The sequence below is a fragment of the Polyergus mexicanus genome, unplaced genomic scaffold, assembly GCF_030449975.1.
Source record: "Polyergus mexicanus isolate NDT 795.1 unplaced genomic scaffold, iyPolMexi1.0 SCAF_11, whole genome shotgun sequence".
NCBI classification, from domain to species: domain Eukaryota; kingdom Metazoa; phylum Arthropoda; class Insecta; order Hymenoptera; family Formicidae; genus Polyergus; species Polyergus mexicanus.
Window position 1 is genome coordinate 995707 of NW_027223331.1, and position 22405 is coordinate 1018111.

Genomic DNA, 22405 nt, shown 5'->3' on the forward strand with positions numbered 1-22405 from the left:
ATTTACAGAGATTATATAGAACTCAATATCGATTTGACGCTATAGAAAAGTCACGCTCTCTCTCTTTCTCTCTGTAAAGTCTCTTGCTTATTTAATCGTAATTACCTCCTTGGTACGGTTTCTGGATGCTTGAGCCTGTGATCAGCGATAATAGATCTGACATCCACTATCGCACCTTGACGACCTTCTCCGATCTGCCGACTTTCCGGACTCGACGCTTGGTTTCGTTTACGATTACTTTCCCCATTGGTTTTCGGGGGAATTATTCGTTGCTGCGGGTTAACCTTCGCAGCTTTCTCCCTTTTCAATGAATCCAAAGATCTTTCTCCGATTAGATCCTCCTTACACTCGAACGATCTCTCTCTCGATACAGAAATCGCATTGTCGCTGTTGTCCCATTCGACGGGCTCCAAAGATGATGTAGCAAGCGGCAAGGGATCCGGTAGTTGACCATCACTCTCCATGTAAGCTGTCATCTGTATCTTTCTTTCGAGTCTCGCGTATGCCTCCTCTTTCAGCTTCCTCTTTCTCAGAATCTCGTTCCATTCCATTTCTTTGGCATGCGCTAAATTCTCGAGAGCCTGCATATAGAGATCAGTAGAAATCTTTATAAATGTTAAAAAACAAAAAATAAAAGAAAGAGAGTAAAAGCAGTTCCGATAAGAAATCACAACTTCAAGAGACACTCACCGCAATATCAGCTCGCAGCCGATCAGCCTTCACCATAAGTACGTTGACTGTCTCATTGTCGTTGCCGATAATTTGCGAGATGTATTCTTCTCGTTCATCCTCGTTGCAAAATTTTTTCCTGGGATTCACAGACAACTGTCCGTTGGTGGATTTCCGTTTCTTGCTCTCGACAGACTCGGACGCAACTTTAACGTGACGTTGCGTAACGTTGCTACCGCTCGCAACAGCCACCTTCTGTCGCGACGTACCCGCCAGCAATTGTCTGCTCTTCGTGTCCGGCGTCTCGGTGTCGGGCGATTCCGCCTTCCTCTTGGTGCGAACGCGACTCACAGTGGCCGCCGGTGCCGCGGCCGTCTCTTCCGGAAGAGCGGCGCCGTTCTGTTGACTCTGGGGTATCTCCGACGACGATGACGACTTTAGCGTTTTGTCATCCTCCGCGGTGTCCACTTGCCTTCGCCTGCCTTCGGCCGCACCCTCCATCGCGTGCATCCTATTCAAACTGCAATCACAACGATATTTTTCATTAATAACGAGAGATGAGTGCTTCAAGAGGTGGACTTCAGACATTTCACTTTGATATCTAAAATCGATTATGACTATTCTTGTTTGATAGCAAAATAATTTTAATCGTATAAAATTTATTATAAATAAAAAGCAAGATGTAAATATGTATAGAATAATGTGTACAATTATAATAGCTATATGTGTAGTAAAATTTTTGAAAAATTATTTCCATCCTCTGACTAAGAAGATGAAATATATAATTAATATTTATCAAAGATAGTTTCTGGTTTCACAAATAAGTAAAATTTTTGATTGCAAAATATACATTTCGTACAGAGGTACAATATTACAGAATACAATAAACTCCAAGTTAATTTTAATGAAATTTCCCTATAGGTAAGGCTATAAAATATGATAAGATACTTGGTCATGTAGGAAATAACAAATATTGCGCAATACATTATATATTATTTTTTAATTATTAGCAACTCCAAATTCATCGAATAATAATCGTCTTGTAATTGTTGCAAATTTTTTAATTAGATATATAATCCGATTTTTTCTAAAATCCGATCATTAATTAACTATTCACCGAACGTGTCTTTCGCGAAATTCGTATGATACCAAAAATTTAGTAGAGATTCAAAGATTAAGTTCAATGATTAAGAAATTGTTTTTGAAGAAACTCTTCCTAGGTATCATCGAGATTCACTTCAGGAAAATCACGCGCAACATGCGACATTCGCATTTACAGAAGGTCGATCCTGCAAAACATCCGTTCGAGAGAAACGATCGACATTTATAAACCGATAAGCTAGGAGAGTTTCAATCGACCTTGCCTAGAAAATAATCGTTCGCCGAGGATCCCAAGGACGTCGGCGACGCCGGTAAAATGGTTCCCGCGGCGTCGCGACGCTCTCATTAATTTGCGCCGTGTCCTCACACATAGCGGCGTAAATAAAATCTTCATATCACGACCTGATTAGCGCTATAATTAGACGATGTGGCGCAATTTAATCAGTGCTCCATCGGTGTCTCGATTAAACGCGCATAAAGCAACGTTGTTTGACGAAACGGAAAAGGTTTAGGTATATTAAACGACGAATTTTCCTCATTGCAAGATGACAGTTATTTATTACAGTTTCATCATTCCATGGCATGGAATTTCCGGCTTATGTGGAATTTAGTATCTCTATTCTTAATTCGATGTTAAATTGGATTATAAGATTTTCTGAGATCCTTTCTCTTTCTCATTTCGCGTCCAAGCGAGGGACCTGATGATGATCAAGTTGCGAGACATTTTCTAAGATCCCTGAACACGTTACGAGCGGAAAAGCTCGTATTGAACAAAGAAACGCTATATATCCCAGATTTTCAAATACTGGAACATCAATAATAACATTTATAAAACAAACACGATTAGAAAGATCAATTCCTAATATTTTCCCCAAAAAAGGAAAAAAATCTTAAAAATCATCAACTGTTCATGTTGCTATAATAGAGAGGGCCCTTAAGCGCGACGATTCTCGTCATGCCACGTTGACGCTATCGCGGCATGTTCCCTTAACATCGCGACGTCGTCGGTGCACTCGCGTCGCATCGTCGCACTCGACGCATTCCGTCGTGGTGGAACGCGAGCTGCGATCGCGCGAAAATGGACCTTAATCCGCGTGCGCCGCGTTTGATAGGAGACGTCGAGCGAGATGGCCAGAGAAGAGAAGGAAGAGGAGGAGAAGGTCGGGAGGAAGGATGGGATGATGCCAATCGGTGGAGAAGGGGTGTAATGAAAAGGGAGAGAGAGAGAGAGAGAGAGAGAGAGAGAGAGAGAGAGAGAGAGAGAGAGAGAGAGAAAGTACGAGAGAGAAAGGAAAAGATACGGAGCGGAGTTCGTTGCACCCACTCGCGTTCACTGCGCTTTATAGACGCGGATATAGGTTTCGCGGTACCAATTCTGAAAAGGCGCGCGAGCAACTCTTCCTTGCTCGCGAGAACCCGAATCGTGTAGGGAAACGTCGTCTTGTAGCGATTAGATAAGAGCACATTCCCGTTTCTAGGACAGACCCTTCTTATCACTAACAATTATCTGTTTGATATTGTGGCCGTTGAAAACAATTGTTACGTAAAGTGAACAGAAAACACATACATGAATGAATGAATGAATGAACGAACGAACGAATGAATGAATGAATGAATGAATGAAAAGAAGAGAAACTGAAAACACACATACGCACAGATTAAATATTAACCACATAAAATAATTAAACGCTCCGAGACAGACAAGCTTCAAGAAAGATGAGTCTAACGATTTTCATTGGGTATCATCATTAACGAAATGACTGAATAAATCTGTGTATTCCTTTTTTACGAACGTCAACACAGAAATCAGTTATGTAGATGTCGAAAGAGATTATTTTATCGCATCATATTGTGAGCTTCCAAAGAATGCGCTTCCACTTTTCTTTCTTTTTGTTACTTTATAAAGAAAGTTTTGTTTTCGTGAGAAAATTTTTTTTCCATTTTTCTATGTCAATGTGTTCAAAATCTTTCAAAATATCGAAAAATCATATTTTTAGAAAATGTCCGTATGTGTATGTGTATATATGTACGGATTGACCGAAAATATCTGTGTAAGTACAATACTAACTTTCGTAAATTTTGTGATATCAGGCTAAATTTTTTTTTTTACACGAATAGAATAATCATTAAAGGATGATTGGTATCGAATTTGGTAAGGATTAGTGAAAGGGTTCATTTTTTTATAAAATTTGGAATCTTTTGAAAAATATCTATGCTCGTTTTAACTTTCGCAAATTTCGTGACATCCGGCTAAATTTTTTTTACACGAATAGAGTATTATTAAAGAATGTTTGATATTTAATTTAGTAAAGATCGGCGAAAGGGTACATTTTTCATAAAATTTGGAATTTTTGGAAAAATGTCTGTGCACGCTTTAACTTTCGCAAATTTTGAGATATCAGGCTAAATTTTATAACATGAATAAAGTATCATTAAAAGATGGTTGGTATTAAATTTGTTGAGAATTGGTGAAAGGGTTTTTTTTTTATGAAATTTTGAATTTTTTGAAAAATATCTATGCACGCTCTAATTTCCGAAAATTTCGAGATGTCGGGCTAAATTTTGTAATAAAGCTTTCCTCTATGAGAGGAGGCCAAAATTGAAAAACCCATTTGTTCTGAGGAGGAGAGCTTTGTGAGCGAAATAAAATGATGAGGAAGGAATTTGTACAAGTTTGTAATTTCGCACGATTTGCACGATATTTTTTATAGTAACAGATTGCACCCGGTGGCTAAATTAATTCAAGGGTACATGTATACATAATGAGAAAACATTTATTCGGGTGGCGAGTTAATATGCTTAATAAAACACGTCGCGATATAATTGCTTTATAAATGTATAGGGAAGTGACACGATGTCAAAGTACACGACACTGATGTCTCCGTCGAAAACGGAAGAAAAGAAGACAACGGGAAGACAAAAGTGAAATAAACCAAGTATTCGACAATTGCAAAGAGGAATTTCGTATAATTTGACGCCCGCATGATTTCATCGCCTCTCGAATTTTTCTAAACGAATAATTTCGCTTCGAGAGATTTTCGAGACGCGTCGTTATTACACCGTATTCGGGAAGGGCTCGGAAATACGGGAAGCCCTTCGAGTGTACCCGCAGAAACTCGATAACCACCTCGAACGTCCCCATCGATCTCTACGGCGGTGACTATAGAGATTTACCGCAGTTTCGTAAGTGAATTTAAATTTTCATTGACGTATATCAACGTGCAATTTTTATTTAAACGATCGGATAAAAATGATCTTCCTACGCGGATGAGATTTCGTCGAAAGGAGGATATAGTATTGATTATTGACACGGATCCATTCATCGCGAGACGCGATAACTAAGATGTATGGAATCGCGAATGATGATGGTAACTGGCAAACACATGTAAACGCGTCCGAATGATTTTTGTCGCGATCATTTAAATATTTAAAACAATATCTGTATTTTTTCGTCGCGCTCTATCTTTTACATCTAGTCATCGAGCGAGAAGTTATTAGCTTTCCTTGGCGTTTTCACGATATAACGATAGCGAAAGTGAGGGGAGAAAGCGAGACTTGTCCGATGGGCGGCACTCGTTTGAAATGCGCAAGCACGTGAAACGGGAAAAATAAATCGCCGTGCCGGTGAACGAACGGAAGAGCGCGCGAGTCTCGGAGATCGCGTACATTCTTCTAATCGCGATTAAAATTTTTTTCCCATCATGCGATCTTGCACGAGACCCGAAGATATCTCTCCAAGGATAAACAGATTAAAAAAAAAAAAAAAAATATATATATATATATATATATATATATATATATATATGCAAATTTGTGCATTATTTTCCATTCCGCATTTGCTCACCGATTGGATGGATTTTTGCAGGTTGAAAAATTGATAAGAGATTATCGAAGAAATGGAATAGCGTTTTTTACAGCACTGGGCAATTTCTTCAAGATCCGGTAAGTCAACGACTCTCTAACACACGTGGGTATATAAATATATCGAGCGATGCGCCGGCGTATCGCGCCGGAACAGAGTGCATTAGAAAGCAGCTTCGATTCTTTAGAATCTGCAAAGCAGACCTTAATGTTCCAGTCGTTTCGCGGTCTCGCTTTTTTCGCTAGTTTTCATCAAACAGCTGTTTATTTTTTTTTTAATATAACTCTCTTTTTTTATTTTTTGCAAAATAATTCGGCAATTTTCATTTTTAACGAAACGTTTCGCGTTACTTTTGCGTCGCATGGCGCACTATTATTATTAGATCGTTGCCGATGAAATTGCACTGGCGTCGCACGGCGAGCGGAAGAGAGAACGCGAGTTCGACAAGTATAAAGTTCATAACTTACAACTTGATAAACGGATCGAGGTCGTGCGTGTGTCCAGTCGCAGTCAAGCGTGTTTACACTCGAAGATTGACGAATCCCATTATCTTCGCGAACGAGTTACAGTTTCTCTTTCGCGATCATCCACCCCTGTTTCTGACACTTGGACGAGCAAACGTCAAACGGGAAAACGAACGGAGTGCGCGCTGCACTTCCACTTTTCATCGAATCTTATCCTTTTCACCCGGCGACACCTTTCTTTCCCGTCCCTGCTCGCCGTCGTCCTCCACCTCGCCAAGCCACCTCCCACGCTATCCAGCGGATGCAGACTGATCGGCCCGATCGGTCAGCGAGAGTTTGGTCTCGCGGAACTCCCTCCAACGTCGTGCTCGTTCTCGTCAGGTAGCGGGCAAGGGAGGTCACGAAAGGTCGCGCTTGCTTCGGACGTTACGCAACACACTCGCTCTCCTCGATCGTCTCGACCAAGCAATCCCCCTTCGAGAAGGGTAAAAAAAAAGGAGTCGTAGGTAGTCCTGAGAAATCCATGGGAAAAAAAAAAAACCGCGACGCCCGGCGTTACACTCGATCGACGTCCTCGCGGAGCGCTCGAGAGTGCCTCTCCATCTCCCTCCCTCTCGCAGTCGACGACGAAGAGGAAGACGCAGGGGAACGTGCATCGACCACGACGCGGTATCGGGGTCGAGAGTTCCACGACCGAGCGCAACGGGCCACCTACCTCCTCTCCTCGGCAACGACGACGACGACGACGACGGCGGCAGCGGCGGCGGCGGCAACTCGCCGCATTCGTGCCCGCTCTCCCTCACTCTCTTCTATTCGTGCCGCTCATCTACTACGAGAGCCCCGACAGCCGACGTTCTCGCGCGCTCGCAATTGGCCGGCCTACTGATCGCGTCACGACCAAGTCGCCGAGCGTCGCCGCCGCCGTCTCCAAGTCGCTACTCCTCCCCCGGTGCTTGCGACTCGACAAGGGCGATCGTAGCCCTTCGCTCTCGGCCTAGCTTTTCAAGTTCCACGAACTTCATTGGGTCCGGATCAAGCGAACACGTGAAGAAATATTAGAAGAAGAGCGCAGAGAGAGAGAGAAAGAGTTGTTTAATCAATCACGGATATTTTAAGAAAATTGTAATTAAAAAAAAAAAAAAAATTATTTTGAAAAAATAAAAAATATATGTCTAATAAATACATTTTCACATTTATTCGTTTGATCCACTGTCCGCTTTAAAGATGATTAGATTCAGAAGGGAGCCAGACGTTTCTCGGAATTTGAGAAAATGGCTTAATCTAAGGGCAAAATTACATTTGTCGTACGACAAATTTTTTAAGCATACTGATTGATTGCAAAATAGAAAATTTCTTGAGTCTTTAGAAATTTTCTATTTTATAGCTAATATGCTCTTAAAAAGTTTGTTGTAATATTGGCCTAAGATTTAAAGCTTTTTTATATGCTACGAAAATGGGAATCAGGTTGTCAATCGATCGGAATTGATATATGTTTTAAAAATTTCACACATTTTTTTGGCATAATCAGAAGAAGGAAAAAAAAAGAAGAGTAGATTTTGATCTTTTATGACCCCCCGCCGCCACTCCTCTCTTTTACGTTATCAGAATACAAATAACATATACCTTTCTAAAATAATTTCTAATAATACGTATTGTCCTTCTAAATAATCCTTCGATAAGATTTATCGCGTAAATTATAGCAATCGCAGGAGCGAAAAACCGTAAACCAGGTAGATTATATTTTGCTACCGGTTAAACGGAAATTACGAGACATTATCGTAACATAGTTGTTGCGTTGCGCGGCGATTATTATGGCGAATTATGCGTGCTCGTGCGTGTCGGCGGCTCTCGGAGTTACGAGTTTGGTCGCGCCTTCTAATCCGGAGATGTAGGGACAGAAGGTAAATTGTGCGCGGGTAACGCGAGGAGAAGCGAGAGAGACACGGAATCAGGGACGACAGAGCGATCCGCGAGCGCAAGAAACAGAAACCTTCGGGCAGCGACGGTCCTCTAAGAAGGTCGGCGCGTTAAACGATCAGGAATGCATATCCTCGCGAGGCGAGGAGGTAAAATATGCGCTTCGCCTTCGTTGCACAATCGGACAGCTATTAAGCGTGGACGGATGACGCATATCTCGGACCTTCGCTTTCGGCGAAGGAAAAACGGGAAGGATACGTATAGGGAATGAGAGCGCGATTAGAAGATAGCAATTTCCGATATATTAATAATAACGGTAACAAAGTTCAGAATACGAACGATACACAAAATGGAGAAATTGGTTGAAAGAGCCAGGTTATTGGCGCGCAAACTATTTATTGTTAAATTTTCATAATAAACACGGATTAAAAATATTTCGGACAGTTGTTCGGTCTATCTTCAAAATATAAATATAAATATATAAAGATTATATTGCTATTTTAAAACCTGACACGCAATTTCTGTTTATTGCAGTCAAATTTTAAATTGAAATCGATCAAGGTGTCTATTCAAATTTTGTAATAAAATTTCTTAAAAATTCTCTGATCTTCCAGGTATTTTTGTTCAAAATTCCAGGTGAAGAGAATATTTTAAAGAATTTTTTTTTTACCGCACGCGTTTTCTAATGCTTTACAATCATATATACAAAGCGAAAACGCAAATTCTCATTTGCAGGAGCAAAATTATCAGAGAGATTTTTTTTTTAAATTCACTAAATCCCAATAAAATTTCAATGCGAATTCCCTGATTTCTCCAGGTACAAAAAAATTTGAGGTTTAAAAAAAACGATCCAAAATATACATTTTTAATGCATGTTTATTATTAAAATTTAACAATAAATATATAAAAAGTTTGCGCATCAATAACCACGCTCTGCCTCTTACTTGCCAGTTTCTCCACTTTGTATTATCTGATATATTAAATTCCCATTAAGTTTCAATGATCTCATTTAAACTCGAGACTATTATAGATAAAATATGTGAGAATTGCTCTCTTTTCCGTGTTATCAAAAATTTTTTCCTGTTCCCGTCATTCCGAAATTTCACAAATACATTCGTATCTCGAACAGAGAAATTTTACACGTGCAATATTATTTCATTTTTCGTTATTCTTATATATGTATATATATTTTTCTTCATTATATTGATTTATTATATATTCAGGGTATCTGCTCAAATCTTGTAAAAAATTCCCTGAAGCAAATTTATTGATAAACAAATTTCAAAAAGAAATTTCTCCAGTTCCAATAAAATTTCCTGATTTTTCCAAATAAAAAATTCCTGAAAATTACAAGTTTTTCATGTTTTTCCAGGGAGTAAACATCCAATATATATATTTTTTTTTCTTCAATATATATATATATATATATATATATATATATACATATATGTGGAAATAGCGGAAATTTAATGGTCTTGCAAAAATTTAACGCACATATTTTCTTCTGTCAAAATAATGATGAACTCAATCGTAAGATTCAACGCGGAGAAATATGTTATATCTCGTTTGAATAAATTTATCTAAAACGCAATCTATTTTAAGTTTGTATTCCTGCCCGTTTCAAGAAGTCCATGGTGGTGCATCCTGGCACTGTGCCATGCAAGGTCGGAGGTTCAAGGTCGCCAGAAAAGTTTTATGAAAGGAATAATTTTTTTTTTTACCGATAGCCTCGCGCGACTAGTTCGCGGCGAAATATGTATTTCTTTCTGAATCCCTATAGATTAAAAATAATTCGAATAGAGAGACTAAGATTACAGAGGATTGTATAATACATTATTCGCAAAATTCGATTTCGAGTCATCAACGTGTATACATAATCGTATGATATAACAATGGATGATTGTCGACGTTATAAATAAAAAAATAAATAAAAATAAAATTACACCACTCTTCTCGACGCGTTTATCCGATGACGTGGAAGAAAAACCTCGGAGGGCGGTCGAAGTCGCGCTATTATTATTGACGTCGAATTGGTTACGAGAGAGCATGAGTCTCACTCTCTTGCTCTCTCATCGTCGTCGTTGTCGTCGTCGTCGTCGTCGTCGTCGTCTCGACCTAATTCGCGGATGGAGGAGCGGTCGGTCTCGCACGTCCGAGGTGTCCCTGAGCGCCAAGGACGCGTTCTCTCGCGTTGGTGAACCGCTGGTCTCACGAGGTTACGCTAGGTTGGAGACGGCTTAGATCGAGGCTACCCAAGCAGGTAGACCTATGGCACGTTACCTCGCGCGACAAAGGACTCGTATTTTTCTATTTTTCCCTCGACGACGAACATTCTCGACTCGACACTCGGTCAGAACTTTAAAAAATCTCAGAATATTTTCACGAGAGAGAGAGAGAGAGAGAGCTTTATGCTTATGTTATGAAGACTAACGTATAAATCAATGTGTTTGCGTATATATGGGATATATACAGGGTGTCCCCAATTTAAATGGCAAAACTTCAGAAGCGTGTAGGGGACCGAAAAGCTAAGACAGAAAGTCCTTTAGAGGTTCGCTCGTTTTTGCTCCATTTTGGAGAAAATCACAAAAAAAAGAAACAGCACAAGTTTTCGTTTTTTCACTTATTTATTTACATTTTATTTATGTTATCATCTATTTAACGCAGATATTGTTCAAAATGTTGCCCTCTCGCAGCGATGCAAGCGTTACATCTAGCACTGACCTCATTAATTGCAGCTAGACATTGTTCTAGTGATATTTGGTGCACCGCATCTATGATTCGGTCTCATGATTGCTCTCTTGAATTGATTGGCACCGTAAAGGATAACATCGAGTGTTTACATATGTAAGGAACCTTGAAGCAAAAAGTTTATTCGATGCCAATCAACTCAAGAGAGCAACTGACAATGAGAGATCGAATTTTTGCGATTTTCTCTAAAATGGAGTAAAAACGAGCAAACCTCTAAAGGACTTTTTCGGTCCCCTACACGCTCTTGAAGTTTTACCATTTAAATTGGGGACACCCTGTATGTATATATATATGACAAATTAATGATTTATATTATATAAAAATATGAAAATATTATAATATTATAATTATTATATGGAAATATAATATTTTTTTTTTTTTTCAAATTTGTTATACGTATATTGAACTACACAATAAGAATTATTTCAGAAATAATAAACACAGGGATGATCATCTTAGATGCCAAAAATGTAATATGTTCGCGATCGATATCCCGGATCGACAAGGACTTTCTCGAAATCCGCGGCATCACGCAAAAAAGGTCAAGTTCGATTAAATTGGCTGTATAAAAATTTTTTCGCGCGATCATTTGATGAGAAGTTACGACCGTTCCTTCTTGATATTCTCCGAACCGTCTCGTATTTCGTATCGATTTTGTATCGAAGAAAAACGTACAATTCTCTTTGCAATTATATAATATATTAATGGACGCAGGAACCGATACCGACTTTGTTAGATAAATAAAGCAGGAGTGCAAATGCCGTTGCAGCAACACGTTGTCGCAATCCTCCGTGCATTATGTGGCTGTTCAACTTTGTGCCCGATCGATTGCCAGGTCGGTCGCGTCAAAGTCCATAGTACGACCGAGTAAACATAATCGCGGACTTTTCGAGGTCAACGCAAGTGCGATGAGCCCCGCCGCTATTCATGAATCCTGTTTAAGGATATAAGACTGTTGAAATAAGATGAAAAAATAAGATGAACAATTGTAAAAGATATTGTAGCAAGATAACAATAATATCTTTTGCGATTTGTCATCTCTTGATTTTATTATTAAAAATATATTTTAAAACGAAGTATTATAATTGTCTATTTGTTTAAATAACACACCATTACACGATATTACAAAAATATCTTTTTTTATACGATCTTCTAGATTCCTATAATCCTTTAATCAAAAAAAGGATCATTTGAAAAATACCAGTTGCTCGTGATTTCTCGATATAAAATTAAGATCTGTGCACATTCAAGTAAATTCACACATATATAAATAATACACATACTTGACTGTCACATTTTGGACCGCTGCAGACATTTTTCATATAGAATATTGAACGTTAGAGTGACATGATGTACAGTACAGTATATATAGATCTTTATGTGATCAAATTGTCTTTGTGAAACTAGCTTTGAAAAACTGAAAGCTTATTAAAAACGCAACTTTCGATCATTTCCTCAAAAGAATATGTAATCTAAACTTTGATTTTTAATGCCTTCTTAGGTTTTTTTGAAGTTTCGTTGTGTATTTAGATATTAAAATAAATTTACTGCCGTATTTTAATTATAAATATTCTTATATAATATAAAAAAAATTTTCATTTTTAATCCCGAGATTTATCGGTCCCCCGTTATTTTGTAGAAAATTGACAAGTAAGCTCGAACATATGTGTTTCGTGTTTCATATCGCGTTGTCAACGAGCGTTTTGTGCGTGACACCTTATTTGCGCATATGCGCATGACATTATTTTGAAATATGATTCGAGCGATAACACGTTTCTTCGATATCGATAACGAACATTCCCCTTGCATTGAAATGGTGCAATCTTCTTAAGACTAGACCCGTATGCCGACATTCATGAATTGTGGTAGCGTGAATGAAAATAGTGTTGTGATTTCAAAGTGTATTTTATAGAGTTCGAAAGAATGTCAAGTTTAAGTAATGCACTTTTTACTACCGCTTTTGTTATATTTCAATGATTCAGATAAAATGGGAAACGTTTTTTTTCTTTCGTCTTTTCTTTCATCTCTGCACTGTTGGAAAATTTGTGTTTCTTTTTGTCAAAAAATATGCCGGTTAAAATTTTCGTGTTAAATATTTAACACATTCGCGCGTTAATTGAATTGAAATGTTAAATTATTAAAACAACTGAAAAGGAGTAAAAATAACACAATACGCACATATTTTTAATTTTACACGATAAATATGTTCCGTATTATTAGTGACTGGATTTATCTGTTAAAGTTTACGGAATAAAAATGTTGATTTTATTCTACAATAGGAGTGAGAGTGACTACAGACTGTCAATAACATTTTTCCAGATTAATTTTATCATTAAAAATATATTGATTTTACACAAAATTTATCTCAAATTATTATAAAATTTGCATTTATTTTGTGTTGAAATATTAACATATTATTATATTGTCACCATTTACCTATTATGTTAAATTAATACGAAAATTTGTGTGGACCGTTTGGGACATGCTATATACGTTAAATTTAAATCAAGTTTTCCAACTGTGTGCGTCTACTGATTGCAGACGATTTTAAGCGTTATCGTGTCATTAACTTTCTTGTTCGACAAAACGAGAAGCATTCGCGTGCGGGAGTCAACGAGGAACATCGAATTTCTCGGCGAAACGACCTTGAAATCCGCAGAACGCGACACCGAGCGCACGCGACCGACTAACACACTTATTATCGGGGGGAGTCTTTCGAGTGATACCATTGTCCTCCGCGAAGGACATCAATGGGGCGGATGAGTTTTTCGCGTTTCCGTCACGTGCTAAAATTTTTCGGCCTCAATTGCGTTTCATGACGCAGTCATCATCGCAACATTATGAAGAACAATGTAAAAATCGTAACAACATAACAAATGTAATATTTTATATATATACAATAATACATAAAAATATATAAGAGTGTGTGTGTATATATATAGGGTGGGGCATTTATATTGAGACACCTAAATATCTAAAAAATAAAGCTAGATAGTTGTTCGATTTTAAGGGGGTCATAAGATGATGTCATTAATTTGACCTTGGATGGAGGCGCTTACGGAGATTTCAATGTCGAGCTTGTTTTTTTAAATGGAAATACCCAAATCTTTTTACATAAATCGATTCCATGCAACATTCTGCATAAAAAGTTATAGGGGTATGATGGCGAAAAGTTTAATAGTTTACGACATATTTTATACTTTATTTTATTACTTTACTTCGACATAATTTTATATAAACTATGAAATATCTCATAAAATTATTTATTTTGCAATAATGTTACCTTAATATTTTAAACTCAAAAAAGGAGAGACATCAATTGGTGTCAAAGAAAATAAAACAAGATTGATATTGAAATCTCCGAAGGGCCTCCACCCAAGGTCAAACTAATGGCATCTTACGACCCCCTTAGAACCGAACAACTTTTGTCTGAAACGTTTCTTTCTATCTTGCTTTATTTTTTAGATATTTAGGTGTCTCAATATAAATGCCTCATCCTGTGTATATATATAAAATTAATCTTGCGACAATTTATATACATCATCATGATAAATTTCCAGATATTGATTATGACTGCATTCGAATGAAGATTGAATAAATCTTTTTTGTATATTTTATTGTTATCTTATTGTAAAAAATTAACGGGCAACGATAATCTTTATGCTTGAAAAAGATGGTCCTCCCCCATGTATATTTTTATATAAATAAAATTTTATTTATTCTCTTTGTTCACCTAGTTTTTAAATAAAAATAGATATAATTAAAAGTAAATATAGATAAATATAATTAGTAAATATAATATATAGAGAAAATTTATATATAAGAATATTTATCGCCACGTGACGTATAATATTACAAAATCTGAGTTAAAACGATAAAAGAGATTTAATCGCAAGAGAAAGACGTCGCGATAATTGATAATCAGCCTGTTTTTACACGCACGCGATGAAACACTGGGAGAGATGATATTATTTCAAGCTCTGCGTCCTAACATGTGCACGAAGACCAAAATGGCGGATGGTTCAGGTTAGGTCGCTCTTAGAGAGCGATTAAATGATTTTTATTTTTGCACATTTCGAATATAAAAATATGAATACTTGAAAAAAAAAAAAAAGTAAAGCTCAGTTGCCGAGTGGCGACGGAGCAGCTTAGAAAAAACGGTGACTCACCAAGATAATATCTCAACGTTAATGAGACCAAGCTTCCTAAGAAACTTGAGTTTTTTCCCTTCTTTCGTTTCAGATTCTTCTTCTTCTTCTTCTTCTTTTTCGTTTATAACACAACGGTTACTACTGCTGATACTGTTATTGCTAATGTTGCTATCGCTGTTAGTGCTGGTCTCGCCGCTACTAATGCCACCTTCCTCCGCCTTACACTGTGGTCCCTCGTCACTTTGGTCCAGGTTGGCCGTCTTCTGTCCGTCCGTCTGAAGGAGAACCCGCTTCGCATTGGAAACCTTGATACGGGCCGCCTGGACGGATCTCTTCTTCTCGTTCTCATTCAACAGATCGAAACACGGTTCCACGCGGACCGGCACGGCAACCATTGGCACGGCCCCGAGCCGGAGTCTATTCCTTTTCTGGTTACCCTGCATCACCTGCTCCCTGCTCTCGTCCTCGTAGAACTCGACGAGAAAGTGGCGGGAGCAGACGCGCGCCGTGTTGATGTTGAAGGGCGCCTCGCCGTTGGCGAGGGGCTCGCGACCGCATGCGCGCACCCACAACTCGCGCACTTCTGGCTTGTGCGGAAATCGGTGATAGCGGACCGATTGTTTGCGGGTCCGACGATGGCTATTGCGGCACGTTGATACGGCACACTGCGGCATCCTATCGAGAGTGACTTGGAGTTATCTATATACGACCAAGAGCGACGACGAAGCGAACTCGAGCGCGGGCGTGATCTTAATGGGAAATGTTCTCCGCTCCGTTGTGAACGAAATCAAGATACGGGGACGGATGAGGGGATGTTATACGTCCCTACTTTTAGAAAAGGAAAATTCTGATTCGTCATCCAGTATCCAATGAAATAAGGACCAATCTTTTTAGTCCAGCCTTAAAGTAAAAAAAAAAAAATATATATATATATATATATATATATATATATATATATATATATATGTCGATCCTTAAAATAACCTTCGATTACAATTATTCCGACAAAAATAATGAGATTTTTCAAGTGCAGGAAAAGAAAATGGTGGAGACGAAGAAAACAATAGGACGTACATAGGAAAAAGAAAGGTAGTGTATAATGACGTCTAAAGGATATATTGCGTCTAAGATTAAGTGAAAATTTAATTTAAAAGGGAAAAGAGGGAATAAGATGCGGGTTTATATAGAGATGAAGATAACGCATTGAAATAAATAATAATGACGCTCAGATAAATAACACGTGATTGTTAAAACTTTGGATGCGAATATCCCTTTCCCCACTCGACAAATTTTAATATTTTTGAGTCAAAAAACAAAGGGATGGTAAAACCAATAGTACGCGAAAACAAGGGAGAGAAATAAAGAGAGAGAAAGAGAGAGAGAGAGAGAGGGCGAGAAAGAGACAGAGACAGAGGAGCGAGGGAGAATAAGTGGAGAGATAAAACACGCAATGTCAAACAATGATATATGCGACGAGATTCAGTGCGTAGCGTTCGCGAGAGGTGTCGCCTTTTGTACCCTGTTACGATGATCGACTACCAGTTCGTATCGAGATGGCGTTGTAAGTGACAGAACAAATAATCAAATGACCGACCGGCTGACCGGCCGGCCGGCCGGCCGGCCGGCGTCTGAGGCGATCGGAGAACGCGATTGAAAAGAGAGAGGGAAAGAGAGACACAGAGAGAAACTCACCTCTTAAATGGATCTTGGTGACACCGGAAGTGAACGCTTGTATGCCGGAGAGAAAAGGATAGAGAGATCTCGCGAGGGATGAATGTCGAAGCCGCGTAAAAAACACACACACACACACCAAGGACGAAACGAAAAGGACACGGGGACGATGACACGCACGCACGCACGCACAGGGATGATTACGCGCTTCACCCGCACTCGCGACGCTTCTCCACCGAACTGACGTCTTGTTCCGATCGGCCTGTAGCGTAAGAGGCGGCAGCTGCGTGTACCGTGCCTGCGTGAACCCGGTGAACCAATGATCGTGCTCCACCGTCTATCGTCGCGGCAGGGATGACGAGGAGGACGTCGGTCGGTGGAGAAGGACGGGGCGGAGGGGAAGGGGGAGGGGGGGCGGCGGCAGAGAGGGAGGGAGGAAGAGGGGCGCGCAGCAACCTGGGGTTGTTGCAAGGAACGGCCGCGCGCGCGAAGGCCGTCGGCCTTCGAAGGGAAAGCGCGGGGGAGGGAGGAAGATCGCCGCGCGAAAGCTATCGCGAATCGAGGGTCCTTTTAGGATCGTTTTCGGCACCCTCGTGACGCGCCCGCCTTCCGGGTTATCCCGCGCGGGATTATCATCGGGTTATCTCGTCGATCTGGCACCACCTTCACTTTCTCTTCTACGACGTGTTTTTACATCACTTACACGTATCACCGCACTCCACCGTAATGTTCGATCGGTATCTAACGAGGACTTTTGCGTTCTCCAAAGTGAATAAACAAATATACATCGCCGTATCGCGCTATCGCTTTATCGCGATATCATTGCTTCTTTGATACCACCGTCTTCCAATCTTGACCTCGTCTCCTGATTATTCCCTTTTCTTTTTCTTCGCTGCGCGACAAAGCGGTGTCAAATCGTAGCCGTTGTAGCGATTAGCTTGCACTACCCCCCTTGCAATGTCAAAAATATTTTACGATCAAAATATATTATCGATTCTCTAAAAGTATACATCTTCTTGAATTTTTTAAGCGTATTTAACTACTCGTGTCCCGAATCTATAAATTATAAATATTTCTATAAATCGTCCTTGGAAGAGTCATTATATAAATGTCTTATTTTTCTTCTGATATTTTCTCATCGTTCGTTATTCCAATCGTCTAAATGATTTCACGAGACGTATTGAGATGCGCACGTTTCTCAAACCGTGCACTCTCGCTAATTATTTGTAACACTATTACAATACGTCGAAACGTGAAGAGATCCCTGCGGGACTGACATGATAAATATCCTTTATGTCAATCGATAAAAAAAAAAAAAAAAAAAAAAAAAAAAAAAAAAAAAAAAAGAGTTAAAATTTTATATCTAGTATATCAAAAGGGAATCGCGCGTTTTCGCTTCAATATAATAATATAATGATTAGTTGAAAGGATAAAAATCTGAGAATTTCTCGTTTAATCATTTCGCCCAAAACGATGCATTTTTCGAAATTTAGTCACAGGGAAAAGATGTTTCTTGACGAGAAGTATGTCTCTCTAAAATATGTCTATTCTATCCCTACATGAGATTTCTGAAGCAGTGACAGGTACAGTTTTCGAGGGAAAGTTTTGGATATGTTATTCATTCCCGAGGGATTGAACGATGAGAAAGTTGCGCGACACAAAAAAAAAAAGGATTCCAAGGATTCTCATCAATTTAATGAAATATTAACATTAAGCGTAAAAAGAGTAAAAACTCGAGACTGTTTTACCGTGATTAATCCAGCGTATCGATCGCGATAGAATATTTCGGCTGTAATTAGGTCAGATTTTTCTTCCTCTTCTTCTTCTTCTTTTATCATGCGAAATATTACGAACAAGCCGATCGATGCCGATAACAGTAACGATTCGCCATTTACAACGTAAATGGCAAGAGAATCCATGCAAATAACGAGTACCTCGACGGGTCGCTCCAGCGGCGAGAGATTTTAACGCTATCGAAATAGGTCCAGAAGAGCTTGTCCTCCGAGACACATCTTCAGAATTATTAAATCCCTCCCGTGATCATGGATATTATATAAGACACGAAATCGTCGACGAATCATAAGATCAAACCATAAACTATTCTTCTAGACTCGTGCGTGTGTTATCAAACTCCCAATTCGATATTTTATACATTTTTCATTAATTTTTATTAAAAATTTACTATTATAGTAAAAATCGACGATCGTTCATGATCGGTAGAATCTGCTGGATATATTTGTATAAATATCGATATACATGGAGCTCGTGACCAGTTCGATAGTCTATTGCGTGCTTGTTCGATTAGAAATCCGCCCCCGCTTCGGGGAGGCTTTATTGATCAGGAAATTATTGACACCGTTACGTTCTCGTAACAGTCAGCCAAGATTAATCATAAACGAAAGGTTCGAGCGAGACTGAATAGTGTAGGCATGTCTAACCGAAAGATCATTCTAAAAATCTTTTAAATTTCGAAGCTCTTTTGTTAATCTGTCCGTTTTATCTGCTATTCTGTAAAATATCTTTGGTTCCGTTTTCGAAATTAAAAACAATAGTCAGCTTAATAGACGTGTCCGTTCTAATGCTTGAGAAAGAGAGTTCTCAGGATTTATAATTATAACTAGAATATGTCGATATATTCGCAATATTGAAAGAGAAATAAATAGAGTATGGTCTTAAAATATTTATCGATCAGCTATGACACCTAATGTAAGAAATATCTGACATAATAATTATGATATTTTTAAAAATATTTAATGAAATAGTATTTCTCTCAAGAAGTATTTAAACATACGTTTAACGATTAAATATTCCTTAAAATTTAATTTCTTTTCGAAAAGTTTTCGTCGCGGCTCTTCTCGCTCTGATCTCTGTTAGAGAGCGATTTGGAGGCGTCCTCGCGGAGACTCCGCCGAGGAACGTTTTTGCATCCCGTTCCCCTTCTCTCGCTCGCTCGCTCGCGTGGGTCTCCCCCGATCGAGCGAAGGAAAGAAGCCGCCGAAAAGAAGAGCGACCGCGCACGGAGGAGGCCTGCTTTTGGCCTCGGTGCGGTTCACCAAGCGGCCGCTCAAATAAGGACAGACTGATTTCCGGTTATCTCGCTCTCTTTCTCTCTCTCTCTCTCTCTCTCTCTCTCTCTCACCTTCCTCCTGCACGCGACTCTTTTCGGCTCTTTCGCTCAATTTTCGTCACGAGCTTCGAAAAGTTTTTTATTATTTCAAAGCGCGCTTCGATCGTAACACTTTCCCGAGATTAATTCGTATTAACTTCATTATTTATTCAAAGGGCTCTCGAAGAGTTTAAGCCTCGCGGAGGAAATAAGGGATTCTGTATTTATTAATTCGTATAAATTTGTCCCTCTAAGTTTTGATAACTTTCAGATTTCGCGACCATTGATTTTTTCTTTTTTTTTTTTCCATGCTTTCACTTTGCAACTCATCGAAAAGTTCTTTACAAGTGTTCGGATCAACGGATCTTAGACAAGATCCGAAACTTTCACGGCGAAACATTTCGACCGAATCCGTTATCCGAATAATCCGAATGATTTGGGCTTGCTGGGAATACCGATCGGTCCCGGATCGCGTTAGAGTTCCCTCGGATACCTGGTTCCGCAAATATCTAGGGGCCTGCGCCTTGTTCCCATCATCGGCTCCTCGCGGCCCTTCCCGCCGGAATATGCGACCAGAGAGACAGAGAGAAAAGGGAGCCACGGTTCGCTCGCTTCCTCTCTCACAGCCGACACCCGGACAACACTATCCTTCGCCCTCCCGTGGCTCTCTCATGCGCGCAGCTCGATTCGCCGCCGCCGCCGCCGTCACCGCTGCTGCCACCGCCATCGCCGCGACGCACAGCTGGCGCAGGAGGGAAACGGCGTCGTCGGCCCCGTGGCCACCAGACGCGCGCCTGGAGAACGACGGAGGATGATGCGCAGCTGCGGCGAGAGCTGAGAGGATGAAGTGGGGCAGGTCGAAGAAGAGTTTCAGCGCCTACGGGAAACGGAGAGGCGATATCTTGCACGGCGAAGAGGCAGGCAGGCAGGCAGGCAGACAGACATTCGTCGTATATCGACGAATTTTTCTACGTGTGCGCGTCATTTTCCTTACGAGCAACTATTCGCGTTTGTATGAAGGGTGTGACCTTCAACCTCGATCACGGTCCCTTTCGAAGCGAATTTCGACGAAGAGAGATACGAAATAAGAGGATGAATCGGATTCTAAATTAAAATTCACGTTGTTTATTCGCGGTACCAATCCCTTGTCACCAAAAACAAATGATACTTTTGTTTCGGCATCATATATTTTCAGTTAACCGTGGGATTTTATAATTTTTCTAACTATTTTCCGAACGAATTTATATCGAAATAGAAAAGATAAATTAATTTTCTTCTCTCCGACCATCTTTCTTCGTCATACGAATATTCCTCGTACAGAGTGTCTACTCAAATCTTGTAAAAAATGAAAATTCCCTGATTTTCCATTTTTGTTCAAAATTCCAGATAAAGAGAATATTTTCAAGATTTTTTAATGCGATTTCCTAAAATCAGTTTTTTCGTTGTACGCATGTTCTAATGTTTTTCACTCACACACACACAAATGAAGGAAAAACACAAAGTCACTTAAGTCCTAGATTTACAAATATACTAGCGAAAAAAAAAAAAAACTGAATAGCTTTTGTTAAGATAAAAATTTAATTTGGACGACATTTCCATTTTTAATCACTTAAAAATTAAAGTAAAGAACATATACTTCATATTCAATATTTTGTTAAGACATTAAATATATAAATAGAGATAGACATATATTGTCTACTGCTTATAGTTTAAGAGTAAAATTATTTTAAAAAGATTTTTTTTTTTAAATTTCCTGAGTTCCAATAAAATTCCTTGATTTCTCCAGGTACAAAAAAATTCCCTCAGAATTCGAGGTTTCCCATATTTTTCCAAGGAGTAGACACCTTGTCGTATAACATATTCGCGTTTCTCGACACCGTGCCCGGATAGCAACAACGAGGAAGGCAGCGAGACGAGAAACGCTCTCTCGTTGAGGGGAAATGAAAGAACGACCGTGGATCGACCAACGCGATACATCCTCCTCTCATCCTTTCCGCGATACTCATACGATAGCTTCACGTGTCAAGATGATTAACTCTATGATCGAGTGAAATTTAAAATATTCGCACGATCGTCCGAACGTTCCGTCATAATTTACATCGATACGCATTTTGACATGCGAGCATTATCCTGTTTTTATCGCTCGATTAAAAATTATTCATGCGTTTAATGTCGTATTTAATGCGAGGACAGTTCGTACACCTGCACTTGGCGAAAATGCACAGATGCGATTGTATCTTCATAATATCTTTAGCATACTAGTTTTACAAAAATTGTAAACATGATTGTTTACAAATTGTTCAACTTAAATCTGACTTTTTTTTTCCCCCCACGAAAATGCAATGTGTATTCTTTATATATCTTGTAAAATTACTTGATTAATAAAATCAATTCCAAATCGATGTAAAAAAATTGCTTTTTATGAAGATTTCTTTTCTGCGAGAATTTTTTTAAATTTTTTATTTAAGACGGAGTGTCTGTGTTAGTTAAAAAGACATGAAAGAAGACTAACAAATCTTAAGAAGAGAGAGAATCTTTTCTAAAACTTTAAGTACGTATAATTTGCCGACCAAGACGCGTGCGTATCTCTCTATTTTTTTTTCAAATCATTCACATTTTTTGTACTACAATGTAGTTGACTCTTCAGATTTGTAAATATTTCTTTAAGAATATCGGCATCATCATTTGTCAAAAAATGTACAAAATGTTATGGTAC

General features: G+C 39.0%; 1 protein-coding gene across 5 annotated transcripts in view; it reads right to left on the reverse strand.

Annotated features, from left to right (window-relative positions):
• The window catches only part of LOC138937458 (enolase-phosphatase E1), a 36458-nt gene that overhangs the window by 4012 nt on the left and 10041 nt on the right, over nt 1-22405 (reverse strand). For 4 of the 5 annotated variants that reach the window (XM_070303770.1, XM_070303771.1, XM_070303768.1 and 1 more), the window contains exons 3-5: nt 14931-15587; nt 691-1189; nt 106-581 (exon numbers count right to left, since the gene is read on the reverse strand). In XM_070303770.1, coding sequence (XP_070159871.1) covers nt 106-581; nt 691-1189; nt 14931-15587 — 1632 coding nt within the window. The remainder of the gene's footprint in view (nt 1-105; nt 582-690; nt 1190-14930; nt 15588-22405) is intronic. The other variant, XM_070303772.1, reaches the window with a different exon arrangement.